This window comes from Zingiber officinale, chromosome 11A, assembly GCF_018446385.1.
Source record: "Zingiber officinale cultivar Zhangliang chromosome 11A, Zo_v1.1, whole genome shotgun sequence".
NCBI classification, from domain to species: Eukaryota; Viridiplantae; Streptophyta; class Magnoliopsida; order Zingiberales; family Zingiberaceae; genus Zingiber; species Zingiber officinale.
The window spans coordinates 88,776,418-88,799,068 of NC_056006.1; the positions used below are offsets into that span (position 1 = coordinate 88,776,418).

Sequence of the window (22,651 nt, forward strand, 5' to 3'; positions counted from 1 at the left end):
GAAGTGTGGAAAGGCATTCCCTTTGGTCATTCTCAATTATCAGCTACTGCAAGGTTATTAAATATGAAAGCAGAACATCATTTTTCAGAAAGATGTTACGACGACATTTGTCAGTTGATGTCAGAATTGCTTCCTGCTGATAACATAATGACTGATAGTTTTTACAGTACAAAAAAATTGATCAGAGGTTTAGGTTTGCCTGTGGAGAAGATTGATTCTTGTATAAATAACTGCATGATATTTTGGAATGAAGACAATGATCTGCGTGAATGCAAAATCTGTACACACCCTCGTTATAAGCATGGTACTCGCATACCTGGGCAGAAGAAGAAAAAAATAGCTTGGAAAGTGATGTATTATTTTCCGTTAACTGCTAGACTTTAACGTTTGTATGCATCTGCTGCTACAGCTTGCCATATGACGTGGCATCATGAGCATGAGCACGATGGAGGTATAATGTGTCATCCTTCTGATTCACCTGCATGGAAACATCTAGATGCTGTATTTCCTTCATTTGCAATGGAACAACGTAATGTGAGATTGAGACTTTCTGCAGATGGATTTCAACCATTTGGACAGTCAGGACAACAATATTCATCTTGGCCGGTTATATTAACACAGTACAATTTACCGCCATGGATGTGTATGAAAGATGAATTTATATTCCTTACAGTACTTATTCCTGGTCCAACCAGTCCCAAAGAGAAGATAGATGTTTTCTTACAACCTCTGATTGCAGAGTTAAATAAATTATGGAATGTAGGGTCGGTGATTTATGATGTTGCAAGCAAAACTAATTTTAGATTGCATGCTGCATTATTATGGACGATCAGTGATTTTCCAGCATACTCAATGTTATCGGGTTGGAGCACAGCTGGTAAATTAGCATGTCCACACTGCATGACTGATTCTGATGTATTTTCATTACCTTACAGTGGGAAGGTGTCTTGGTTTGATAATCACCGTAAATTTTTACCACTTGATCACTCTTTTAGGCGAAATAAGAAAAATTTCTTAAAAAATGTTGTAGTCAGAAAATCCCCGCCACTCCATGCTTCAGGTGAACAAATCATTGAGCAAATTGATAGTTATGGATTTCTACCAGTATCACAATCTGGTTATGATGAGATAAATAAATATATTGTTAGGATGTGCAAGTGTGGTTGGAAGAAAAGGAGTATTTTTTGGAAGTTACCGTATTGAAAGTATCTGCTTATTCGACATAATTTAGATGTTATGCATATTGAGAAAAAATTCTTCAATAATATCTTTAACACTGTGATGAATGTGCCTGGAAGAACTAAAGACACTGCAAAATCATGCGAGGAATTAAAAGACCTAGTCAATAGACCAGAGTTGTATCAAGATGAAATAACTAATAGATTTCCAAAGGCTTGTAATACATTGGACAAAGATGACAAGCAAGCTTTATGTAATTGGTTGAAAGAAATCAAATTTCCAGATGGTTATGCATCAAATATGGGTCGATGCGTGGATATGAATAGATTAAAGATGTTTGGAATGAAAAGTCATGACTGTCATGTATTTATGCAAAGACTTATTCCAGTAGCTTTCCATGACTTACTTCCTCAAATTGTTTGGCAAGCACTCACTGAATTGAGTCTATTTTTTAGAGATTTGACATCAAGGTGTATTACGATGGATGATATGCTTCGTCTAGAAACAGACATTCCACTCATATTATGTAAACTGGAGCGCATATTTCCACCAAGTTTTTTTGATTTAATGGAACATCTACCAGTACGTTTACCATACGAGGCACAAATAGCAGGTCCTGTGCAGTACAGATGAATGTATCCATTTGAACGGTTTTTGAGGAAATTAAAAAATAATGTTCGTAACAAAGCAAGAGTTGAAGGGTCAATACGCAATGCTTATCTAGTAGAAGAAGCATCTTCTTTCTGCTCATATTATTTTGTTGATAGTGTGCAAACAAGACATCGCAGGTGTCCTAGAAATTCTGATAATGCTTGTCAGCCGATAGATCCATCTATGCTTTCTATTTTTAAGTTTCCTGGTAAGTTAATGGGTGCATCGTTTGCTAGATGGTTAACCGAGGAAGAATATCATGCTGCAAGAACATATATACTTTTAAATTGTGAAGAGGTCAAACCATACATAAAGTAAGTAAACTTCTTAAATCAAACAATTATCCTTTGTTTAATTATTTTGCTTGATATCCCAATTTTAATATAATTACTTATTTTCTCAGCTTATACGAACAACAATTATATCTACAAAACCCATCAATTGGTGTAAGTAAGGTAGCTACAAAGTTAGAGACCGAATTTGCATTGTGGTTTCAAATATATGTAAGTTAGAAAATTTGTGAAAATTTTAAGTTCATGTTTATTAAGAAGTGTACTAAGATATATGTTACTTATTTTTATAGGTGAAAGACCGTAGAGTATCAAATGTGCAAGATGATAGGATAATGAATATTGCATCAAGACCCCTTCGTAAAATAAAGGTGTATTCTGGTTACTATGTTAATGGTCTTAAATTCCACGTGGCACAACGAGATTCACGGAGATTAACTTATAATTCTGGTGTTTGCGTCAAAGGATATGTGGACAACAATAACACTGAATTTGATTATTATGGTAGACTTGATGAAATCATAGAGATTGAATATCCTGCATTACCAATAAAGAGGTGTGTGTTGTTCAAATGTTCATGGTATTATCCGACCCCAAGAATAGGTACTCGAATTCATCCAAATTATAATTTAGTTGAGGTTAATGCAAATAAAAAATTCAACAAGTTTGAGGCTTTTATTTTTGGAATACAAGCGGGTCAAGTTTTCTATCTTGAATACCCTACGAAGAGAAGAAGATCTAGTGAATGGTTGTCTGTTTGTCGAATCAAGCCTCGCTCGACCATAGAGATGCCAAATACAATCACTGCTCAAAACCATGATGCATTTCAGAATGATGAAGTGGAGATATATTCAGTTGATTTACAACACCAATCTACTTTTCAATTGCTTGTAGATGCTAATGACATTTACGAAGAGATGGATGATGGGGAGATGTCCAACAGTGAGGATGAAGTTGAACTAAGCTCATCTAGCAATGAGGACATAGAAACTGTTAATGTTGACTAGTCAGATGTTAATGATGATTAAATATTAACATTATTATTTCCGTTAGTAAGTAGAGTTTCCATAATGTTTTGTATTTATATTATCAGGTTTTTAGACCTTTTTATGATGTGTTGCAATGTTATTTTGCGGATATTATCATGGCAGACGAGCAGCAGGCTGTAGCACCCCGTGGCCACAAGGTCCTTACCGTTGTTGGGGACTCGTAAGTATATTGTCTTATTAATTATTCAAGTTTATATATAACATTAGTTATAATATATTTCTCATAACCTAAAGGTCTATTTTTGTGCAGGTTCACTTCGGATGGGCACAGAGTTGCCACATATATCACTGCAAAATTTAAGGAATGAGTTAGCGCGTCTAGTACTACATGGAGGCATGTAGACCAGGAGATGAAGCTATTTTATTATAATGAATTTGTGGTAAGTAAATTTAATATATTTAATTCACATTCTATAATATAGTTATCATTTATATCATTTAAACTAAATGTTTAACTTATAATTATAGAAAATATATACATGGGTGGACGGGTAAGAAGATCAATTTAAAGCTACATGGAATACTTATTGTGCCAAACTCTACAGAGATCATATGTATTACATGAGAAAGAAGGGCACTAGGCCTGCGTATGTTTCGGAGACGATATGGAGTGCATGGACGACCACCTGGGCTGCAAAAAGGTGGCAAGCTAATGTCGAAAAGGCAAAAGCAAATAGGAATACAGAGCTAGGTGGCCCGAGCACCGGAACCGCTCGGCATACGTCAGGATCCAGATCTATTGTTGAGCATACCATTGATCTGGTGAGTATAATTTAAAATTATACTTTATAACAAATTTTGTATTTATTACCAACCTTGTATTGTTGAGCATACTAATTTTTTCCCTAATTTATAAATGTAGGAACGTGAGCTTGTCCGACAGCCTACATGTATGGAGATTTTTCTGAAGACCCACAAGAAGAAGGATGGGTCATTTGTTGATTCTCGATCTCAAACTCTACATGTAAGATAATTAACTTTATTACATTTGTTCATTTCTATCTTGATTAGTAATTAGTAATACATATCAAATTGAATATTATATTATATTTTATGCAGCAAGAAATGACAGAACGGGTGGCTCAGGCATCTCAGCCATCAGCAGAGGGTGGAGAGTCACAGTCTTTATCCACCGACGATCTAAATGAAATATATTATGATGTTGTCGGTGGAAGGACAAAAAACTCCACCCTGTACGGGCTTGGCTCTCAGGCCAAAGTGACATTTGATCGTTTGAGGAATCCAGTAGGCCGTGCTAGTTCCTCTTCTTCTGGTGAGATGCAGTCTTTAAGACGTGAAAATCAAAAACTGCGGTCTCAACTGAAATCAATGGATCAAAGGATGGATGATATGGATCAGTGGAGAGCTGATGAGGAGAATAAGAGAGCTGAACGTGACAAGAGTAATGAAGATCTCATGGCCCAAATGCGGGCAATCGTGGCTTCTTTCACCCAGGCATCACAGGGATCTGAGTCACAGGAGACTCAAGATCTATCAGACGGTGGTCGTTAGCTTTTTGAGGTTTGTTCGGCTATACTTTAGTTTTTTATTTATTATATAGAACGTGAGCCTGTTTTGATATATAACATGTTTATTTCTAAAGGTTTTATTACTATATATTTCAGGAGTCACGTTCAGTCATATCTACATATTGGCTCTTCACTACATCATTTGCTCACTTTTTGTTCAGGTATTATTTCATATAAAATTCTTAATATATAAATATGCAAATTGTTTATTTAAACATCATTTTGTATTTGCCTTTTTACAGGATTTTCTCTATGATTTCCCGTTCTTGTATTATTTGGACTACATTTTAGTTCGGTATGTGTTATGTAAACTTGATTTTAGATATGGATATGTGTAGAATATATATTCTGTAGATTTAGTTAGCTATGGATTATATGGAATATGGTTTTTTTTGTGGATTTTATTAGTTTGTGATTATCATATGATAGATATATGTGTGTAGATTATATTTGATGTAGATTATATTTGCTGTGGATTGTATTTGTTGTGTGGATTGTATGAAACCATCGATTGTGATGGTTTGTTTATATATTTGGAAAATGTATATGGGAACAGCATGCAAACGAAAGTAATCTGTCAATTTTTTTTTTGAAATTCTGGCAGATTACCGACGGAATCAATTCCGTCGGTAATTATCGAACCTTAAGTTCGATAGATCACCGTCGGGACCACCGACGGAACAGCATTTCCCGTCGGTGATTTCCAACGGAACAACATTTTCCATCGGTGATTATTGACGGAACAGCCTGTTCCGTCGGTACCTACCGACGGAAAATGCTGTTCCGTCGGAGATTGTCACCTCAATCGGTGATGTAGAATGTTGTAGTTATACCGGCGGAATTTATTTCCGTCGGTATGTTTACCGACAGAAACTTAATTTCTGTCGATATAAAATACCGTCATAATTCTATTTCCGTCGGGAATGGAAGCCGGCGGATATTTTACCAACAGAAATTATTCCGTCGGAAATCTGTCGGTATAGACATATAGCGACGGAATTCCGACGGATATTTCCGTCGGTAATGCTGGTTTTTTTTGTAGTGTATATTTTCTTACGTACTTTTAATTTATCTTCGTAATCAATAGAATATTTTTATAGAAAAGATAGATCCGTTATCTTAGCGATTCCTTTAGTGTCGGTCCTATGGATATGGAACGAGATTCATACAGGTACACAGACCCTAGGCGCATGGTGAGATAAATCTTAGGTAGTCAGTTCCTGAGAATCGACGTACCTTGACCACATTACGCCAAAGATATCATACGCCCATTGTCTGCACTATGTCCTGGGGCCAATAGAATATTTTTATAGGACCAGATTAAGGGTGGGCATTAGATTAATTTGATCGATTAATTTTATATAAATTTTTTATTATTTTTTAAAAATAAATTTGATTAATTTGATGTCAGTTAATTTAATCTTAATTAAATTTTAATTCGATTCGGTTAGGTAATAGTAAATCAGTTTTTAATTGATTTAATTAATTTATGGATTAATTATCTGAATTCTTCTCTAGATCAGATTGATTATTTTAGGATTAATTAATTTAAAAAATTGAATATATGATGTTAATTAAAAAAATGATAAAACTTTTACCCTGAATTTAGTGGTGATAGGAGGTGATGTATTTCTCAAATAATTAGAATTTAATTTTAACATCAGGCGCATCTAGACAATTGAATTATTGATGAAGTATTTGATGGATAAAATCTAAGATGAGGTCATCTATCGATAAGTCGTGAATACCTTATATAAAAAAATAATGATATTCTTTCCTTTATTGAAGTATGACTATTTATATTTCTCGCCTATTCAATTGACTAAGTTGTCATGTTGATGTTACTCTTTCCTTTATTGAACTATTGATGTTTGGATAATTTATCAAATGATGTATTTAGAAATTTTAATTGATCAAAAGACATATGTTATTTTATTATTTATCAAAGAATATATTTTTCAAATGTATTTTCTTTTTTATCTTTACGATAAATCTAATTTTTTATGTCTTTTTTCTTTTTTCCCTCTTCTCTTTCCTATTTCCTCTCTCATCTCGCATGCAACTTCTTTTATTTTCTTTTCCTCTCTTTTTTTTTTATTTGCATGCATACATAGCAATAGCATAGGCCTGATATACAAATTATATCAGTCCAACGATACTTAAGATTTAGTTAATTTTTAATAATATTTTAATACATTTAGAGAAGTTAAAATAAACTATAAATAGTAAATTTGAACTCCTTGTAATATCAGAAATTCACAGGAATTGAAATAAGTACAATCAGAGCTATCTAGGTCCATCAGTGAGTTTCGGTCAAAACCCACTGATGGACCTAGAGACCTCATATTGTACTTATTTCAGTTCTATGGAGTTCTAAGGTTACAAAAAGTTTAAATATGTTATCCATTATTTATTTTGATTTGTCGAAGGTGTTAAAATATAATAAGAAAGAATCGATAAAAATTTTCATGTTGGGCTTGATATGTGTTATATCAGGCCCAATGTGGCCCCCGATATGTATCATATTAGACCCAACGTCGACCCAATATGTATTATATCAGGTTCAACATGGGCCCGATATGTATCATATCATGCCCAACGTGGACCTGATATGGAATCATATCAGACCCACATTGGGCCTGATATGATTCAATATTAGGCCTAACGTGGAGAGAATTAATGTACAATGCCTAATAATGAAAAATTCTATTTTACTTCTTTGAGGATACAACAATGGAAAGAGATTTGAATGTACCAATAGGTTTATCATCTGGATCAGCTAAGACCCATGATGATTTGAAGTATGAAAGGATTAAGTGCAAATATAAGATTTTTCATTAGAGAAACAAAGACAATTAACTGATAATGAAATGCTCTAAAATACCAAGCTAATAGGTTTGTGCTGAAATTGTAAATTTTATGCAAAGCAAACACTATAGAATTACTCATGGTCTACTAAAGGTTAATGACACAAATTTTAGATAAGAGCAATTTGTTAAAAGTATGTGGATATCAATAAAACAACAAAACTATGCAAATAAGCCAAAATTATTTAAGCATAAAAAGCTATAAAATATCTATAAAGAAACCTTATGTGATTAGAGAAATCCGATCTCTCAATATGGTAAGCTCGCATGAAGGTTCATCTGGCTCTAAAAGTTTCGAATACTCCAATGTAGTTGTCAAAAGCCCTTGGTTAGCTAGTAATTTAGTATAATTCTCAAAAAACCTCAAAGAAGTATAATAGAATTTCCCATTAATAGGTATTGTACATTCATTCTCTCCACGTTGGGCCTGATATTGAATCATATCAGACCCAAAATAGAGATTTTTATCGGTTCTTCCTTATTACATTTTAACACATCTGATAAGCCAAAATAAATAATGAATAGCATATTTGAACTCCTTGTAATCTCAGAAATCCAAAGGATTTTTATCGATTCTTCCTCAAGGAGCATCTTATTTTGATTTTGTTTATTCAGTTAATTTTCTATTTAAGCATGAAATGACTTTAAAAAACTTTTTGCTTAAATTAAAGCATACCTCATCGGAACTTTTGGAAACGAGTACGAACTCGTGGCTTGATTCAAGTTCGGACCCGTCTTTTGATTCATCCTCCGATTCTGATTCACGGGCCATCAATGCGAGGTAGCTTCGGTGCTTCTGATCTTCAGCATTCCATTCATCTGATGATTCGTCTCACGTTGCGTTGAGTGCTTTCTTCTTGGTTGTTTTGTTCTTGTCATTCTTCAGCTTTGGGCACTCGTTCTTGTAGTGACCCTTCTTGTTGCATCCGAAGCAGGTCACATTCTATGGTTTGGTAGTGGAGTTGATCTTCCGTAGGTCATTTCTGCTGAAGTTCTTCTGTCTCCTGGTAAATATTTTTCTTACCAAGTTCACCAGGTGTTATTCGTCTTCTGAGTCTTGATCAGACTCACCTTCAGATTTAGGCATGATTCTTGACTTTTCCTTGGAGGAACCTACAAAAAGAGCAACATCTTTTTCGATTCCGGCGTTAGTTTGTTCGTGTAGCTCAAGTCCACAAAATAGCTCATCTAACTTTAATTTTGAAAGATTCTTCGAAATTTTGTAGGCATCCACGATGGATGCCCACAATGCATTCCGAGGAAATGCATTTAAAGCATACCTTATTAGATCGCGGTTCTCTATTTGGTGGCTAATGGTGTGAAGTCCGTTGAGGATGCCCTTTATCCTCGCGTGGAGTTGACTCATCGATTCTCCTTCCTGCATTTTTATATTAAATAACTTATTTAAATAAAGATCTTATTTGGTTACCTTTGCGTCGCTAGTTCCCTCGTGCAGTTCAATGAGCTTGTCCCACAGTTCTTTTGCATTTTCGTGTGGGCCGACACAGTTCAGTTCCTCCTTTGTGAGCCCGCGTTGGAGGGTGTTGAGAGCTTTGAAGTCTATTTGGGCTTTCTTCTTCATCTCGATCTCCAGATTCCACTGTTCCGGGTCCATTGGATTTCCAGAGTTGTTGATGGGAGCCTTATAGCCTTTGGTGACGCTGAATCACTGGTCGAAATCGGTGTTTAAATAGACCTCCATTCGATTCTTCCATATGGGAAGTACGTCATCGTTGTTGAAGAGGGGAAGACGGACGGTGCTGAATCCCTCAATTTGGGCCATAACTCCTACACACAAAGAAACAAGGAAGAGGATCCCAAGACTTAGTTTTGGATTTAACAGTGGGGGAAAAAATTAAGAATTTAAGACTGAATTAGTGTTGCACTAGTTCAGTTTAATTTGCTACGAAAAAGAATTTTTCAAAGAGGCAACTATACCAATTTGGACTATGTCAAAAACTTAAAAACGAAAAATAAGAAAACAAAAAATTTCAGCCCTTTTGCCTGATTGGTGGTTGCATTAAATTAGAGCGGTACCTACTCTGATACCACTTATTGGATTGTAAAGTTCGCTAGAGGGGAGGGGGTGAATAGCGATCGTCGAAAATTCGTTATCGAGTAAGCAACGGAAATAGAAAATTAATAATAATGCTAACAAAACCAATTTTACTTGGTTCGGAGCCTTCGTCGACTCCTACTCCAAGGCCCATACGTGAGAGTGCTTTCGTTGGGCAATGACTAATAACTCGCAAAAGTATTACAAGATTTAGTACAAGAATTATTAAAAGAATACGTACAACAAGAAAGAAGAAATTAAGTCGCAGGTTATCGGAGGAGCTTCGCAGCGTCGCAAGAACAGTGCGCAATAGAGCAATCGTAGAAGGAAGTTGTGTTTCTTTGCTCCAAGTAGAGGGCTCCTTATATAGGTAGCTCCGGGGGCCCCGATCCCTTCCGGGTACTTGGACTGTGACGTCGACCCAGCCAATCAGCGCGCTCCACGTTGTGACAAGATAAACTTTTGCATTTCGGGCGCCCGGATCCCTTCCTGATGCCCGGACCCCTTTTTCCAATAAAAGTTTTTTCTTGCAAGAAAAAGATTAGTCCGAGGCAATAAATATTATACTACTCTGCAAAACAAAAGTTAACACAAATATAATAAAAATAGAGTATTAATTAGATTCTGTCTCCTCGAGACCAGAATTTAATCACGATCTCAACTTAGATTTTTAAAATGGATCTAAGTTGGATCGACGCTTACAGTTCCCTCAAACGGGGAACGCGTCCTCACTAAGTCACTCCCCTCCAGTGACTTATCTTAACTTACCATTGTACCAGACATCCGGTCAGTCCGTCGACCTGTCTGGACTTCGTGTCAACTATCCGATCGACTCGTTGACCTAGCTGGACTTCGTGCCAGATATCCGGTCTGCCCGTCGACCTAGCTGGACTTCGTACCAGCTATCCAGTCAACTCATCGACCTAGCTAGTTGGATTTCTTGCCAGATATCAGGTCGGCTCGTCGACCTATCTGGATTTCTCCTGCACACTTAGTTAGATCGTTAGATCACAACAAACCTAATTTAACTTACTTTGTCATTCATCAAAACCTGAGTTAGACCGATATTTATGGACACATATAGACTTCGAGACACTTTAGAAATCTGTAGCACTTAGAATGTGGTCGATTGGAGCTCTTTAGGTCTATTAATGAGTTTTGACTGAAACTTTTTGATAGACTCGAAAAGGCTTTAAATGATAATTTTTGGGCTTGAAATTGGGTTGTTATGGATTTCACCCACTAAAAAAATGTAGATATCTAAATGATCTTCGATTAAAAAAAAATTGCGACTTGTTCTAATACCCGGGTTAAAAGTTATGGCTTGAAACAGAGAATCAAACCATGCATATACATAACTTATTATAGGGATGCCAAAACCAAGCATGGACATCATACATACATTTACTACACTATCCTTTTTCATTACAAGTCAATTTTTTAGAAATTTAAATCTCCATGGGCCATCAATGAGTTTTGGTTAAAGCCCTTTAATGAACTTAGAGAGCTCAATTAAGACCCATTCCAAATGCTATAGATTTTTAAAGTGTCTTGGAGTTTATATGTGCTTAGAGATATCAATTTGAAGTCTCACAAGGTTTTCAAAGTTTATTACTTACATATAACCTATCGTAGGGATGTCAAAAAATAGATATGAACACTATAAATATCTTTACTGCACTATCCTCTTCTTTATATATCAACTTTTCAAAAATCTAAATCCCCTATGGACCTAGAAAATTTCAATTGGATTCATTCCAACTCCTATAAATTTCTATGATACTCAAGAGTCCAAATATATCCTCTCTTTTTTTATTTTACTATTTTTAAAAAACTAACACATATTGGTTTTTAGAAACTGGCATCATAGGCACCACAATGGTGCTGGTGTAATTAAACTACGGTGTTGGTTTAAAAAAATTAGCATCACAATTTGTGATATAAAGATGATAACGCTCATTTTAGATGACTTAATTTAGTCTGACCCTAATAGATAGGGTCAAATAAATCATGGGAGACTTTGTCTAGGAACATTAACGTATGCAAGACGTAAGATAACCTATGAGGCTTCCGTATCTTCTGAATATCTATCCCAGACTTGCAATACCACTATATTAACCACATGTTATAACCTTTGGAGATAAAACTAACTCATAACTATGGTTGTAGCCTTGTAGGCATTAATATGAGAAAGAACAAATTAATTTAATTTAATTGGCAAAAGAAGTGACAAAAATTAAGGAGAGAGGAAGAAAGAGGTCAAAAGTAGAGATAAAATAGGGGGGAAAAAGCCATTTTGGTATTTTCAAAACTTGGGGTGTCTTTTATGCCATCTCAATATTGGGTTTGTCCTTTGAAACTTGCCGTTCTGAATATGGAGAAAAATATGATATCATGCTAGAAAAAAAAAATCCTAAATTCATTCCCTTTATTCCTTGTTCATTCCTGCGGCATATCTTAATTTCCCTAAAGCCAACGAGCGTCGGAGAAGCAAAATGGTGATGGTTTAGAACTTTGACTTGCTACAGCAATCCCAAATTCGAAAATCACTACGACACTCTTTGCTTCTTTATTCAAAGAAAAGTTCTTATGATCTTATCTTCCCCACGTTCTCCATTATTGCTGGTTCAGTGAATCGGCGGTAGCCATGGCCGCAGATCTGGAGAGAGGGCGGTATGTGGTTGTTGTGCTCTTCCTTTGCTGGAGTATGATCCTAGGACTCCGGTCGATCGCAGCAGAGACGTCTCTCGGGTCGTCAACGGCGCAGGCAGGAAGCAACGGCAGTGATCGGATGGACTACGACAAGCCTCCTCTCCTCGGTCGCCTCGTGAATTCTCTCTCCAAGAATGGTTCTCACTCGCACGCTTGGCCAGTATGAAACCCTTTCCCTTCTTCTCTCGACCAAATCGTGTTCTTTTTTTCTTCATTTTTTTTTCCGCTCTGGTTTGAGATGGGAAGTTTGCAAATTTGGGGTGGCAGGAGCTGGAGCTAGGGTGGAGGGTTGTGCTCGGATCCACAATCGGCTTCGCAGGATCCGCTCTCGGGAGCGTCGGGGGAGTGGGGGGAGGCGGCATCTTTGTGCCCATGCTCACCTTGATCCTTGGTTTCGACCTCAAGACTTCTGCAGCCATCTCCAAGTGTAAGGAAAGGATAAGAATTGCTCTTTCTGCGATTTTAATCACAGTTCCCCGTCGATTATTGGCCAATGGCTTCCATCAGGTCTTGGTTGATTGACTTAAATGGAACTGTTGATGACAGTCTTCCATCTCGATTGGTATTTTTAGGTATGATCATGGGAGCTGCCGGAGCTACCGTTTACTACAACCTAAGATTTCGACATCACGCATTGGATATGCCAATCATTGATTTCGACCTTGCATTGCTATTCCAGCCTATGCTTTTGTTGGGTATTAGCATTGGCATTGCTTTCAATGTCATCTTTGCAGAATGGATGATCACAACCATCCTCATCGTCCTATTCCTTGGTAAAGATTTATATGACTTGTTGAATTGCTGAACTTGGAAACTGATTTTTTTTATATATATATTTTTTTCACATTACAATTAGTTGCTTATTTGTTCTTTTTTTTTCAATATCATGAACTATTTTATTTATCATTCTCAAAATTTAACTGGCTTTAATGCCCCCAAATACATTAGAGTGATCAGTAGTAATACTCCAGAACCTCCTATTGCAAATGCCCGAGAAAGACTAATCAAGAACTAGAGTTGGCTCCATTAGATAGTCTTATTTTTATTTATAAGATATTTATTTGCACATTGTAGTTTTTTTTTATCAAAGTTGCTATGTTGCAAAAATTCATCTTATACGTTATGAAATGTTTTGATGTTCATAATCCCCAAGCACTCATTTTCTTCAACTCAATATTTACCTATCCCACGTTTGTTCTACTTGGAGGGACATCAACCAAAGCATTTCTAAAGGGAATAGAGACCTGGAGAAAGGAATCAGTGCTATTGAAGGTAATTTAACTTTTACTATCTTTTCTAACTGCTGAAGTTGTTATGGACATTTGTGAAACCTGCAAATTCCTCAGGAATCAGATTGGCATATGGCATCATCAAACAAACAAAGAGGTGAGTGAGACTTTCTCAAAGCACTATGTTTGTTTTCAGTTATAGATGTCTTATTGTAAAACCAGGTACGCTATAAACTGGGTATGAGGCGCCCAATACAAAATGAAATCATGAAGTATATTTTGCACTAACAGATGGACCAGAATTGGAATATCGACCTCTCCCTGGGGTACAGATTGAGAATGAAGAGCCAACTACCTCATCAAATGGAGGTGTAAGTGCATGCTATTTATTTTTATTGGCTGTTCAAGTAGCAAAACAATCAAAGTCAATCTAACTTTGATTTTCCAGATTTCAATTGGAGAAAATATATACTTAAAAGAATATTCGATGCTTTTGGTTGTGTGGTTTGGATTTCTCATCATTCATATAATCAAGGTAAGGAATTTAGATTAAAATTAAATGAACTTCAAATAGAAAGAGTGAAAATGTTCATTTGGAGCAAAATATCATTGTTAATTCTTTTTTCTCTTGATATTACAAGCATCCCTTTTCCTTTTTTTTTCCCCCTTTCCACTTTTGAATAATCACGAGGTTTGTGTCTCCATGCAGGACCATACCAAAATCTGCTCTGCTGAATATTGGATACTTAATATTATGCAGGTAAGAATAAGATCCTTATCTTTAGTCAGATGAGTATGATCTCTTATCTGGTTTTGGAGAGTCATTTGCATCTTGTTGGCAAACAGACATTCATGACATTGTTTGAGAAGCTTCATGATATCCTTTGTAGAGGAATTTAAAGATTGAATGTTTAGCCATTCCACAGTGCAAAAATGAAAGGGTTTTAGATAGTCTTTGCTGTTCCTTTTCTCACGGAAAAAGAATTCCATAACAAAATAGAATACTATCAGACAGATTTTGAAAGATAAGAAAATAGGGGAATGGCAAGCATTTCTAGGCTGTGGACTTTACATTGGCATAATTCATATAGGTTGTGAGAAATTCGTATTTTCAATCCTTTAATAGAATAAATACGCAAATTTCAGAACTTTGAGAGGTTTATGCTAGAAATATGAACTCGGAGTAAAAGAGCTGATTTTACAATGTTTTTTGTTTCTTTTAAAATGATTTTGCTAAAGTGCTGAGGCAGTTTTTTTATTTTTTTATTTTGTGAAGGTGCCAATTGCTACTTCATTGACACTTTATGAAGCCATCTGTCTTTACAAAGGAAAGAAAACAATTGCCTCTACAGGCAAACAAGAAATGAACTGGAGATGCCACCACCTTGTCTTTTGTTGTTGCTGTGGAATAATAGCTGGAATTATTGGAGGCCTTCTTGGGCTGGGAGGGGGGTTCATATTAGGACCCTTATTTATTGAAATGGGTGTTCCTCCACAGGTTCTTGTATTTCCCTTTAATTATGTAGGATTAATGGAAAGTTTGTTTTGTTTCTTAGTGTTGGCCATGAAGTGTACCTATGACATGAAGCTAGACATACATTTAGTGAAAATCAATTGACCAACTTGAATATGGTGCTAAATTTGAAGTCATTACGAGTGGGTGACAAACCTGAGATGTTGGGTTGTTGGGTCACCGTTGTGAGCACTTCGGATTTAACTTGATGGCCGGTGGAAACTTCCATAGGGTCGGACCGGTCATCCTCAGGATTAATCGGCCTGAATGGTTGGATACCTGGGGCTAGTTAAAAAATAAAAATAAAATAAAATTGAAGACACTCAACATGAGAAAATGATACTTGTTTGGAGTTCTTTCCTGTGCAGATTTCTATAACAATGTAATTTCTCTGAAAATCGACATGAACAATTTCTCTAATAATGTTCTTTTTTTTAAATGTAAGACCTAGTTTACAAGTTTTGCTCTGGGAGATCTATATAAGAATGTCATAGGCTTCGAAAAGTGAATGAATTATTCATCTGAACAATCTCTCTTCTAATATTATTTGGATTGATACTGTGATACTTTGATTTTGAAACTTTTTAAACCATCTGGACTTAGTTGCATTTTCTTCAGCAGCAATCTCAAAACTAGATTATGAAGCAAATGGTGAATAGGAATCTCTTTTCATTAAGTATAGGTGTGCAAATGTACTTTCCCTTCCAAAATCAATTCAGTCCATAAGCCATTAGGTATATTTTCCCTTAAATAATGACTCTATTGCTTTTACTTTATAACCCACTGCACTCCATGTACATATCCGAAATTACTCTATGGAATATGGAATGAGAATTGGAATCAGAAAATCACAAAGTTGATGTGCAAACATGCTTTCTCCTTTTCACTGATTTAGTGTTCTCATGCAGGTTGCAAGTGCAACATCTAACTTTGTTATGACATTTTCGTCCTCCATGTCTGTCATACAATACTACCTACTTGGTCGATTTCCTGTTCCTTATTGTAAGTATAAAAGACATATCTGTGCAGGGGCCCTTTTTTAGTTAATTAAAAATCATCTTCCTGCACTAGAATCTTCAGAAAACAAAAACTACTTGCAATGCTGCAGCCACGTACCTGTTTTGTGTGGCCACACTTGCAGCTGTAGCTGGACAGTACCTTGTAAGGAGGCTTATCATTTTGATAGGAAGAGCATCTTTGATCATTTTCATTCTGGCGTGGACCATCTTTGTCAGCGCAATCGGTATAGGTAATGATTACCGAAATTTGTGCGCATCTATCGTTGCAGCTTATTAAACAAGGTGCTAATGCATATTTTGTGCAGGTTGGCTCGGCATAGAAGACCTAGTGGAGAAGATTGCAAGGAAAGAGCATATGGGTTTTGAAAGCCTCTGTCAATAATTTTAGGTACCTTTCATCATCTTTGCCAATGCACATGTCAACTTGTAAAGATCTTTGCTTACAGTTCCAAACTGTAACCTTCCGTGCTTGTGGATTCTGTCTTGTAACTAGAATTGTGTAAATATAGCTGATGTACTGTTGGTAAAGCTGTGCCATCATAATAGTTAGTCTGAAAGAGAACTACTATTTCGAATGTTTTTGTACATAATCTATGTGCCACTTGTGCTAAACTTAAATTTGAATTTTGAAAGAAATTTTACCTGATCCACTCCGATTATTCTGACTTGTTTTGAAACAAATTTTGTGACCCTCGGAAGGTTCTATGGAAGCATTTTTGGCTCAAATACTTCTGCCGAAATCACATGAAAACCAGCGGCTTTTTCCAAAGGACAGTGTTGGCTGTAGAGGTCGGCAGCAAAAGTGTCGGTGAACTTTGGCCAGAAGTCGCGCAGGGGTTCAGGCAAAGACAGTAATCAAAATGTAAACAAAGCCTCTCCCCCTTATCTCTCTCTGTTAGGGTAAACAAAGCTAAAGTATGCGTCCAATTTCTGACTTATAAAATGTGGATCGTGAAACATGACTCAGCGCACTGATACGCTGCTCGTGCTTACCAAGTAGACGAGGTCGACCGTGAACTCAATGTCCACTCGAGTTACTTTTTAGGACCATCTTCCGTCAGCACGCACTCCTAAGTTTTTCCTTTACACCATAGCTTTGTAGGGTTTGTCGTGATCGCTTATGTCTTAAGTTATATTTGGTTGGGTGTAATATAATTGAGTTTGTAATATAATTAAATTTATAATGTAATGTAATCCTGATTACATTACTATATTTGGTAATGTAATGTATGTAATCTTTGATTACAAGAGTTATTACATTCTTTTGTTTGATGTCTATTATTTTTTATAAGGAATGTAATTCGTATTATTATAAAATGATAAAAATATCCTACGACCTCTACCGGTGGGCGCTACATCTTTGTCGGAGTTTGTGATCGCCGTCGTTGCCGGCCGCCGCTGCTACCGCTTGTCGTCGGCCGTCGCTGTGCGATCGCTGGCCGCCGCCGCTGGTTGCCGACCGCCAGTCGTCGATGTCGAGCGGCAGCGGGCGACGACAGATTAGGGGTATATTTGACATTTAAATTTTTGTTAAACGATGACCTTTTAATGTAATCGGATTACAATGTGCTTGTTTTGTAATCCAGATTACAAAACTTCATTACATTTTGTAATCCAGATTACATTACATTACAAGTTAAAAATAAAACCAAACAAATTAATCAACCTTGTAATATAATCTGGATTACATACAGATTATCCCCTACCAAACACAGCCTTAGAGTTAGTCAGCCCACCGATCTCAAAATTGAATAATAAAGACCACCCAAATTAAATAAATCATTAGAAGGTACCTTTCTTTAAAAATAAATAAATAAAAAGGAGATCTCATTAGATATTTTACCTTAAAAATATCTTTATTTTTGATATCATAACTGCTACCACGTATAAAAATTTCTATACTTGTAACATTATTAAGTAGTTGTTTACATTTATTTTAAAATAATTTTAATTAATTTAAAATATTTTTTGATAAAATTTAAATAATTTTAACTAAGTTGGTAAAGAGTATTTTTGATATAATAATATTCAAAATTTATGATTTAAATTAAAATTTTAGAATTTAAGATTAAAAATTTAGTTATAATTGTTTTAAAATAATTTTAATTAATGTAAAATGATTTTGATAAAATTTAAATAATTTTAATTAAGTTGATAAAGATTATTTTTGATATAATAGTAATTTATGCATAGTAATTTTGATTAAAGTGAAATAATTATTTTTTTTACATGGTAACAACTACCAAGAGACTATATATTACAGTAGCTACCCATAAGTTTTTTACATGTTATAATAACTATTGATAACCTTTACACATTTATAACTAAATTATAAATCTTAAAATTTTAAATTAAATACTAAACTCTCAATCTTACTATTTCAAAATTATTAAAATTTTCATCAAAATCACTTTGTATACTTGCCATTAAGTATAGAGTTATCCTCAGGACTATGATAAATTTAATTAATTTTATTTACTAATCTTAGGATAATTGATTTTTTATATTTCGAAAAAAAATCCTACAAATATACTATAATTAATATTTGGATGACAATTTAAATATTCTACCACTATATCATAGCCCTGAGAGCAAATATTTATTATTCGATCCCCAATTACAATATATTTACAGATATTTTTTTTTCCCAAATAATATGTGAAATCATGAGATGCTGAATTTTTAAATCACTTATCGTAAATCCTTTTCGATTTACTCTGACCATCAAAATATAAAACTTCTACGAGGCCCAACCTAAATTCAGTGTTATCTTGTTCGTATTTTTTTTTTAAAGTATAGAGTAATTTTTTCATAACAGGTATTCAATAAATGTTATAAGTCACAACAGCTATCAATAACTACTATTATAATAATAATAATAATAATAATAATAATAATAATAATAATATTGATAGAACGTCCTTAATTTTTAAAAAAAAAACACTTTTAAAATTATTTGTATAATTTAATCGTGCTTTTACTTTTTTGCATTAAACTTAAAAAAAAGCAATACGCGTCATCTCACGGATGACTGTGAACCATTGCATTTCATTGCATTTGTCCCGACCGTTTTTAAGTAAAGATAATTAAAGCCACGTCCCTCGTACTGTGCAAAAAGAGATAAATCATTAGTTTAATTTATAGTTAACCGTCGTAGAAGAGATTTTCCTACGAAGACACGTGTCCAATGACCATACACAGACGGGACTGATAAACCTAAATACGAAAATTCAATTCTCCCACACAAGTCAAGATCCTTAGATCCCAATTTACCGCTCAGAAGATCTTGACTGCATGAGATCGGCCCGAGAGCATAAATTCTTTGGATTGTTATTTACGATCCAAAAGATGAATCATTACATCCATTGAATCAACTTATATAATCTATCCTCTTATATGATGTATCCTTCGAATCGTAAATTATAATACAAAAGATCCTAACTGCATAGAACCGACACGAGAATACAAATTCTTTAAATCAACTTATACAATCTATCCTCTATATCATAATTTGTGATCGAGAGAGGATCCTGGCTGGCGGCACGATCCATCAGACAATTAATCGACTTAAATTCAACAAAATAGATTGCAGCAATATAACGAAAGAAGACAAAAAGAGAACAATAACGCCACTATCAATTGGCCTGCCAACCCCTCCAAAAGTCGTAGCCACGTGAATGTACAGCTGCATCTATGCGAACTTTATCTCTTTTCGAAACCTTGCGATCCACGCGTCCAATATCTTCACCGTTCGCCTGTAATATATTATATTTTCTATTAGAATGAATATCCACACGATCCCCCTGGGCCTTGTCTCGATCTACTGCGTTAGCATCAGCAGCGTCAGCGCCACGCAAGAAAAGAGATGGCCGAGTCGGATTGCCACACGCGATCCAACGGCGGAGAAACACTGCACCGCGGGCTGCAACGACCCGCCTTCCGCCGCCGATTGCAGCGTCGCCCCCGGCCCGCACCACCCCACCGGCTGGGTCAGGCCCGTCGTCATTCCCACCGGCGGAGCAGTCGGCGACTGCAGCGTTGGATCCGACGTCGCGTTCGACTGCATGGATACATGAAAAAAAAAAAATCCACCAATTCAATTCAATCCAACGCTGACTCGTAAAAATCTGTAAGAACAGGGCCGGCTTTGGCTCTGTTAACCTGTGGCGGACTTGCGGCGGCGTTGGAGGTGGAGACGGACTTGGCGAGGCCGGCGTCGTAGTTCATGGTCTGGTCGGCGCGGTAGAGGCCGAAGGAGCGCTCGGAGGTGGGTCCCGGCTTCAGGCCCTCGTCGTAGAGCGAGAAGAGGTAGGTGTCCACAGACCGCCCCGGCATCAGCGGCGTCCCGGTCAGCGACCGCAGGTGGGCCACTAGGTTCCCGACGAATGCCTTGGCGTTGTCCACCGACGCCCCCACCTCGTCAGGGTCCCCCTTGTATGGCCACCCTGTCTCCGCCACCACTATCTCCACCTCCGGGAACCCCAGCGCGTTGATCGCCGATCGCACGGCGTCAACCTGCGCGTCGAACATGTTGGTGTAGGCGAGCTTCGACCCGCCGTCGACCCGGCCGGGGTTGGACTGGAAGAGACAGAAGGCCAGCGTCTCCGGCCGCGGATCGCTGGCGTAGGCGAAGTAGGGGTACGGGTTGATCATGAAGGGCGCACCGGAGTCCCGCAGGAAGCTCAGTATGCCTTTGAGAGTGTCGACGAATTCGGGGCGGAATGCGCCCGACGAAGGCGGGTCCGATTGGGACAGCACCGTCATAGAGTGGACGGTAGAGACCTTCACGGCGGAGGCGGCGGTCGAGGCAGAGAGGGCGTATAGTAGGTTCTGCATGGCCGGGAGAAGATTAGACGCGAGGGATGAGTCGCCGGAGTCGAGCGCCTCGTTGCCGACCGAGACGATGGAGATGGAGGACGCGCCGACGTAGGGGAACACGTTGGCTGATACCCAGCTGGCGGCGGCGGCTGGGTCGGAGGCGAGGGAGGCGACATCGGCGTTGGCGACGCCTATGACAAGAGAGATATTAGTGCCCGCGAAGGACTGGATGACTGCGGGATCAACGCCGTATAGACGGAGCTTGGAGATTGTCGTGGATTGCAGGAGAGCGGCCGTAACCGACGGCGGCGGGAGGTTGTCGGCCACCTGCCCGTAGTTAACCCCAATGAACGACTGGGATACTGCAAAAGATTTATCAGTAAAATAAATCCTTCCTTTTTGCCTTTCCCCCCCAAAAATCTCTGCAATGCTTTCGGCCTCTACGAAATTTAGAACTACTTTCCCTTTTGCTACATCTAAGAAGAGAAGGAATTCGAACTGTAGATATGAAATTAGGAGACAAATCATGACATCTCTGAACTCCGTGGTATTAAATCAGGGAATGCATAAGAACAGATTGATGATCAATCAACGAAATTATTAATCTACAGGCGACAAAAGGTAAAGGGGCTTACGTGCAGAAGGGAAGGTATGGAAGAGCGCAAAGATGAGGAGAAGAAGATGCCGCTTCTCCATCAGCAGCAGCAGGAGGTGGAGGTGAACAGCGAGACCTAGAAGCAGCAACAGGCAGTCCGATCTATTTGTAGTCTCCCTCAAATCTCAACTGTTTGAACTTCGAGGAAGAAGAAAAGCATAAAGGGTGAGTTAATTGGTAAAGCAGACAGCAATCTCTTATAGGGTTTATATTATATTTACTGACGCAACAAGCCCATGTGTGAGTGAAGATTGAGGTGAATCTAGAATAAAAATACTAATCCGTGTGCGCGTGCGCGACGGTTAACTGATTTGAATGAGGAACTAGAGGCGATAGCTAAGCACAATCCAACAATATTTTCTTGTTAAATGGAGTGTTACAATTGTTAGTGATATGCCGTGTACCTCACAGGTCATCTCAGATCGTGTCAAGGAAGTTGATAATTTCAGTTTTCATTCGTTATGTATGTTTAAGATAATTGATCTGATCTCATAGGAATTTTTTTTATTGATCATTAAAGTAAGTTAAAAAAATATGCACGACGGATAATTTCGGAAGTTGATAATCTTTAGTCTTAGAGAATTTTTTTTATCAGTCATCAGGGTAAATTAAGAAGCACTTGTGGTGGACAGCTCAAGAGCATCCTTTGGTTGTGATCTTCATTTACCTCATTGACTATCCTAGACATCAGGGTAAATCGAGAAGTGCACATGACGGTCAGCTCAGAAGCACAATATCCTAGTCATAGCTAGGATTCGAATCGCGGATGCCTAGATGACAATCTGAATGTCCTACCGTGGCATCATAGCCCCGAAGATAAAATGATAATTCTAGTTAGCCTCATTGACTATCTCCGGGAGTGACTAGCCCGATCCCATGAAAATTTTCCATTGACCATCAGAATAAATCGGGAAGCGCATGCGATGACCAGCCAAGGAACCTAGTATCATTTGATTGCGTCCCTCATTTGGAGGAAAACTTCCTGTAAATATACCATAACTGAGATTCGAACTATAAATATTTGGATGACAACCTGAATATTCTACCGTGACACGATAATCCCAGGGACTCGATGGAGTGTTAT

General features: G+C 37.2%; 2 protein-coding genes and 1 long non-coding RNA gene across 7 annotated transcripts; 1 reads left to right on the forward strand and 2 right to left on the reverse strand.

Annotated features, from left to right (window-relative positions):
- The first annotated feature begins 12,043 nt into the window (after positions 1-12,043).
- Positions 12,044-17,241, forward strand: LOC122031845 (sulfite exporter TauE/SafE family protein 3-like). Of its 4 annotated transcripts, XM_042591027.1 has the most exons (13): positions 12,048-12,493; positions 12,601-12,760; positions 12,906-13,106; positions 13,541-13,605; positions 13,680-13,719; positions 13,854-13,933; positions 14,011-14,097; positions 14,272-14,322; positions 14,839-15,060; positions 15,984-16,077; positions 16,184-16,324; positions 16,400-16,482; positions 16,794-17,241. In XM_042591027.1, the coding sequence occupies exons 1-12, from the start codon at positions 12,269-12,271 to the stop codon at positions 16,474-16,476; spliced, it is 1,443 nt and encodes a 480-aa protein (XP_042446961.1). In that variant the 5' UTR covers positions 12,048-12,268; the 3' UTR covers positions 16,477-16,482; positions 16,794-17,241. The 4 variants fall into 4 exon arrangements, with proteins under 4 accessions (XP_042446963.1, XP_042446962.1, XP_042446961.1 ...); XM_042591026.1 differs by lacking the exon at positions 16,794-17,241 and having other exon boundaries at positions 16,400-16,684; XM_042591029.1 differs by lacking the exons at positions 16,400-16,482; positions 16,794-17,241 and having other exon boundaries at positions 12,044-12,493; positions 16,147-16,280.
- Positions 15,000-16,879, reverse strand: LOC122031846. Of its 2 annotated transcripts, none has more exons than XR_006125879.1 (3): positions 16,737-16,879; positions 15,232-16,623; positions 15,000-15,137 (listed from the first exon to the last, which is right to left on the reverse strand). It is a non-coding gene; the product is annotated as an uncharacterized LOC122031846 (long non-coding RNA). The 2 variants fall into 2 exon arrangements; XR_006125878.1 differs by having other exon boundaries at positions 15,012-15,150.
- A 2,405-nt stretch (positions 17,242-19,646) lies between the features above and the next one.
- Positions 19,647-21,824, reverse strand: LOC122032253 (glucan endo-1,3-beta-glucosidase 7-like). Its single transcript, XM_042591527.1, has 3 exons — positions 21,548-21,824; positions 20,256-21,274; positions 19,647-20,154 (listed from the first exon to the last, which is right to left on the reverse strand). The coding sequence occupies exons 1-3, from the start codon at positions 21,606-21,608 to the stop codon at positions 19,915-19,917; spliced, it is 1,320 nt and encodes a 439-aa protein (XP_042447461.1). The 5' UTR covers positions 21,609-21,824; the 3' UTR covers positions 19,647-19,914.
- Between the last annotated feature and the right edge of the window lie 827 nt (positions 21,825-22,651).

Coding starts and splice junctions, on each gene's coding strand:
- LOC122031845 (XM_042591027.1), top strand. CDS start 12,269: ATGGCCGCAGATCTGGAGAGAGGGCGGTATGTGGTTGTTGTGCTCTTC. Junction 12,494..12,600: donor CTCACTCGCACGCTTGGCCA/GTATGAAACCCT, acceptor TTGGGGTGGCAG/GAGCTGGAGCTAGGGTGGAG. Junction 14,323..14,838: donor GGATACTTAATATTATGCAG/GTAAGAATAAGA, acceptor TATTTTGTGAAG/GTGCCAATTGCTACTTCATT.
- LOC122032253 (XM_042591527.1), bottom strand. CDS start 21,608: ATGGAGAAGCGGCATCTTCTTCTCCTCATCTTTGCGCTCTTCCATACC. Junction 21,275..21,547: donor CCATACCTTCCCTTCTGCAC/GTAAGCCCCTTT, acceptor AATCTTTTGCAG/TATCCCAGTCGTTCATTGGG. Junction 20,155..20,255: donor CCGCCGCAAGTCCGCCACAG/GTTAACAGAGCC, acceptor GTATCCATGCAG/TCGAACGCGACGTCGGATCC.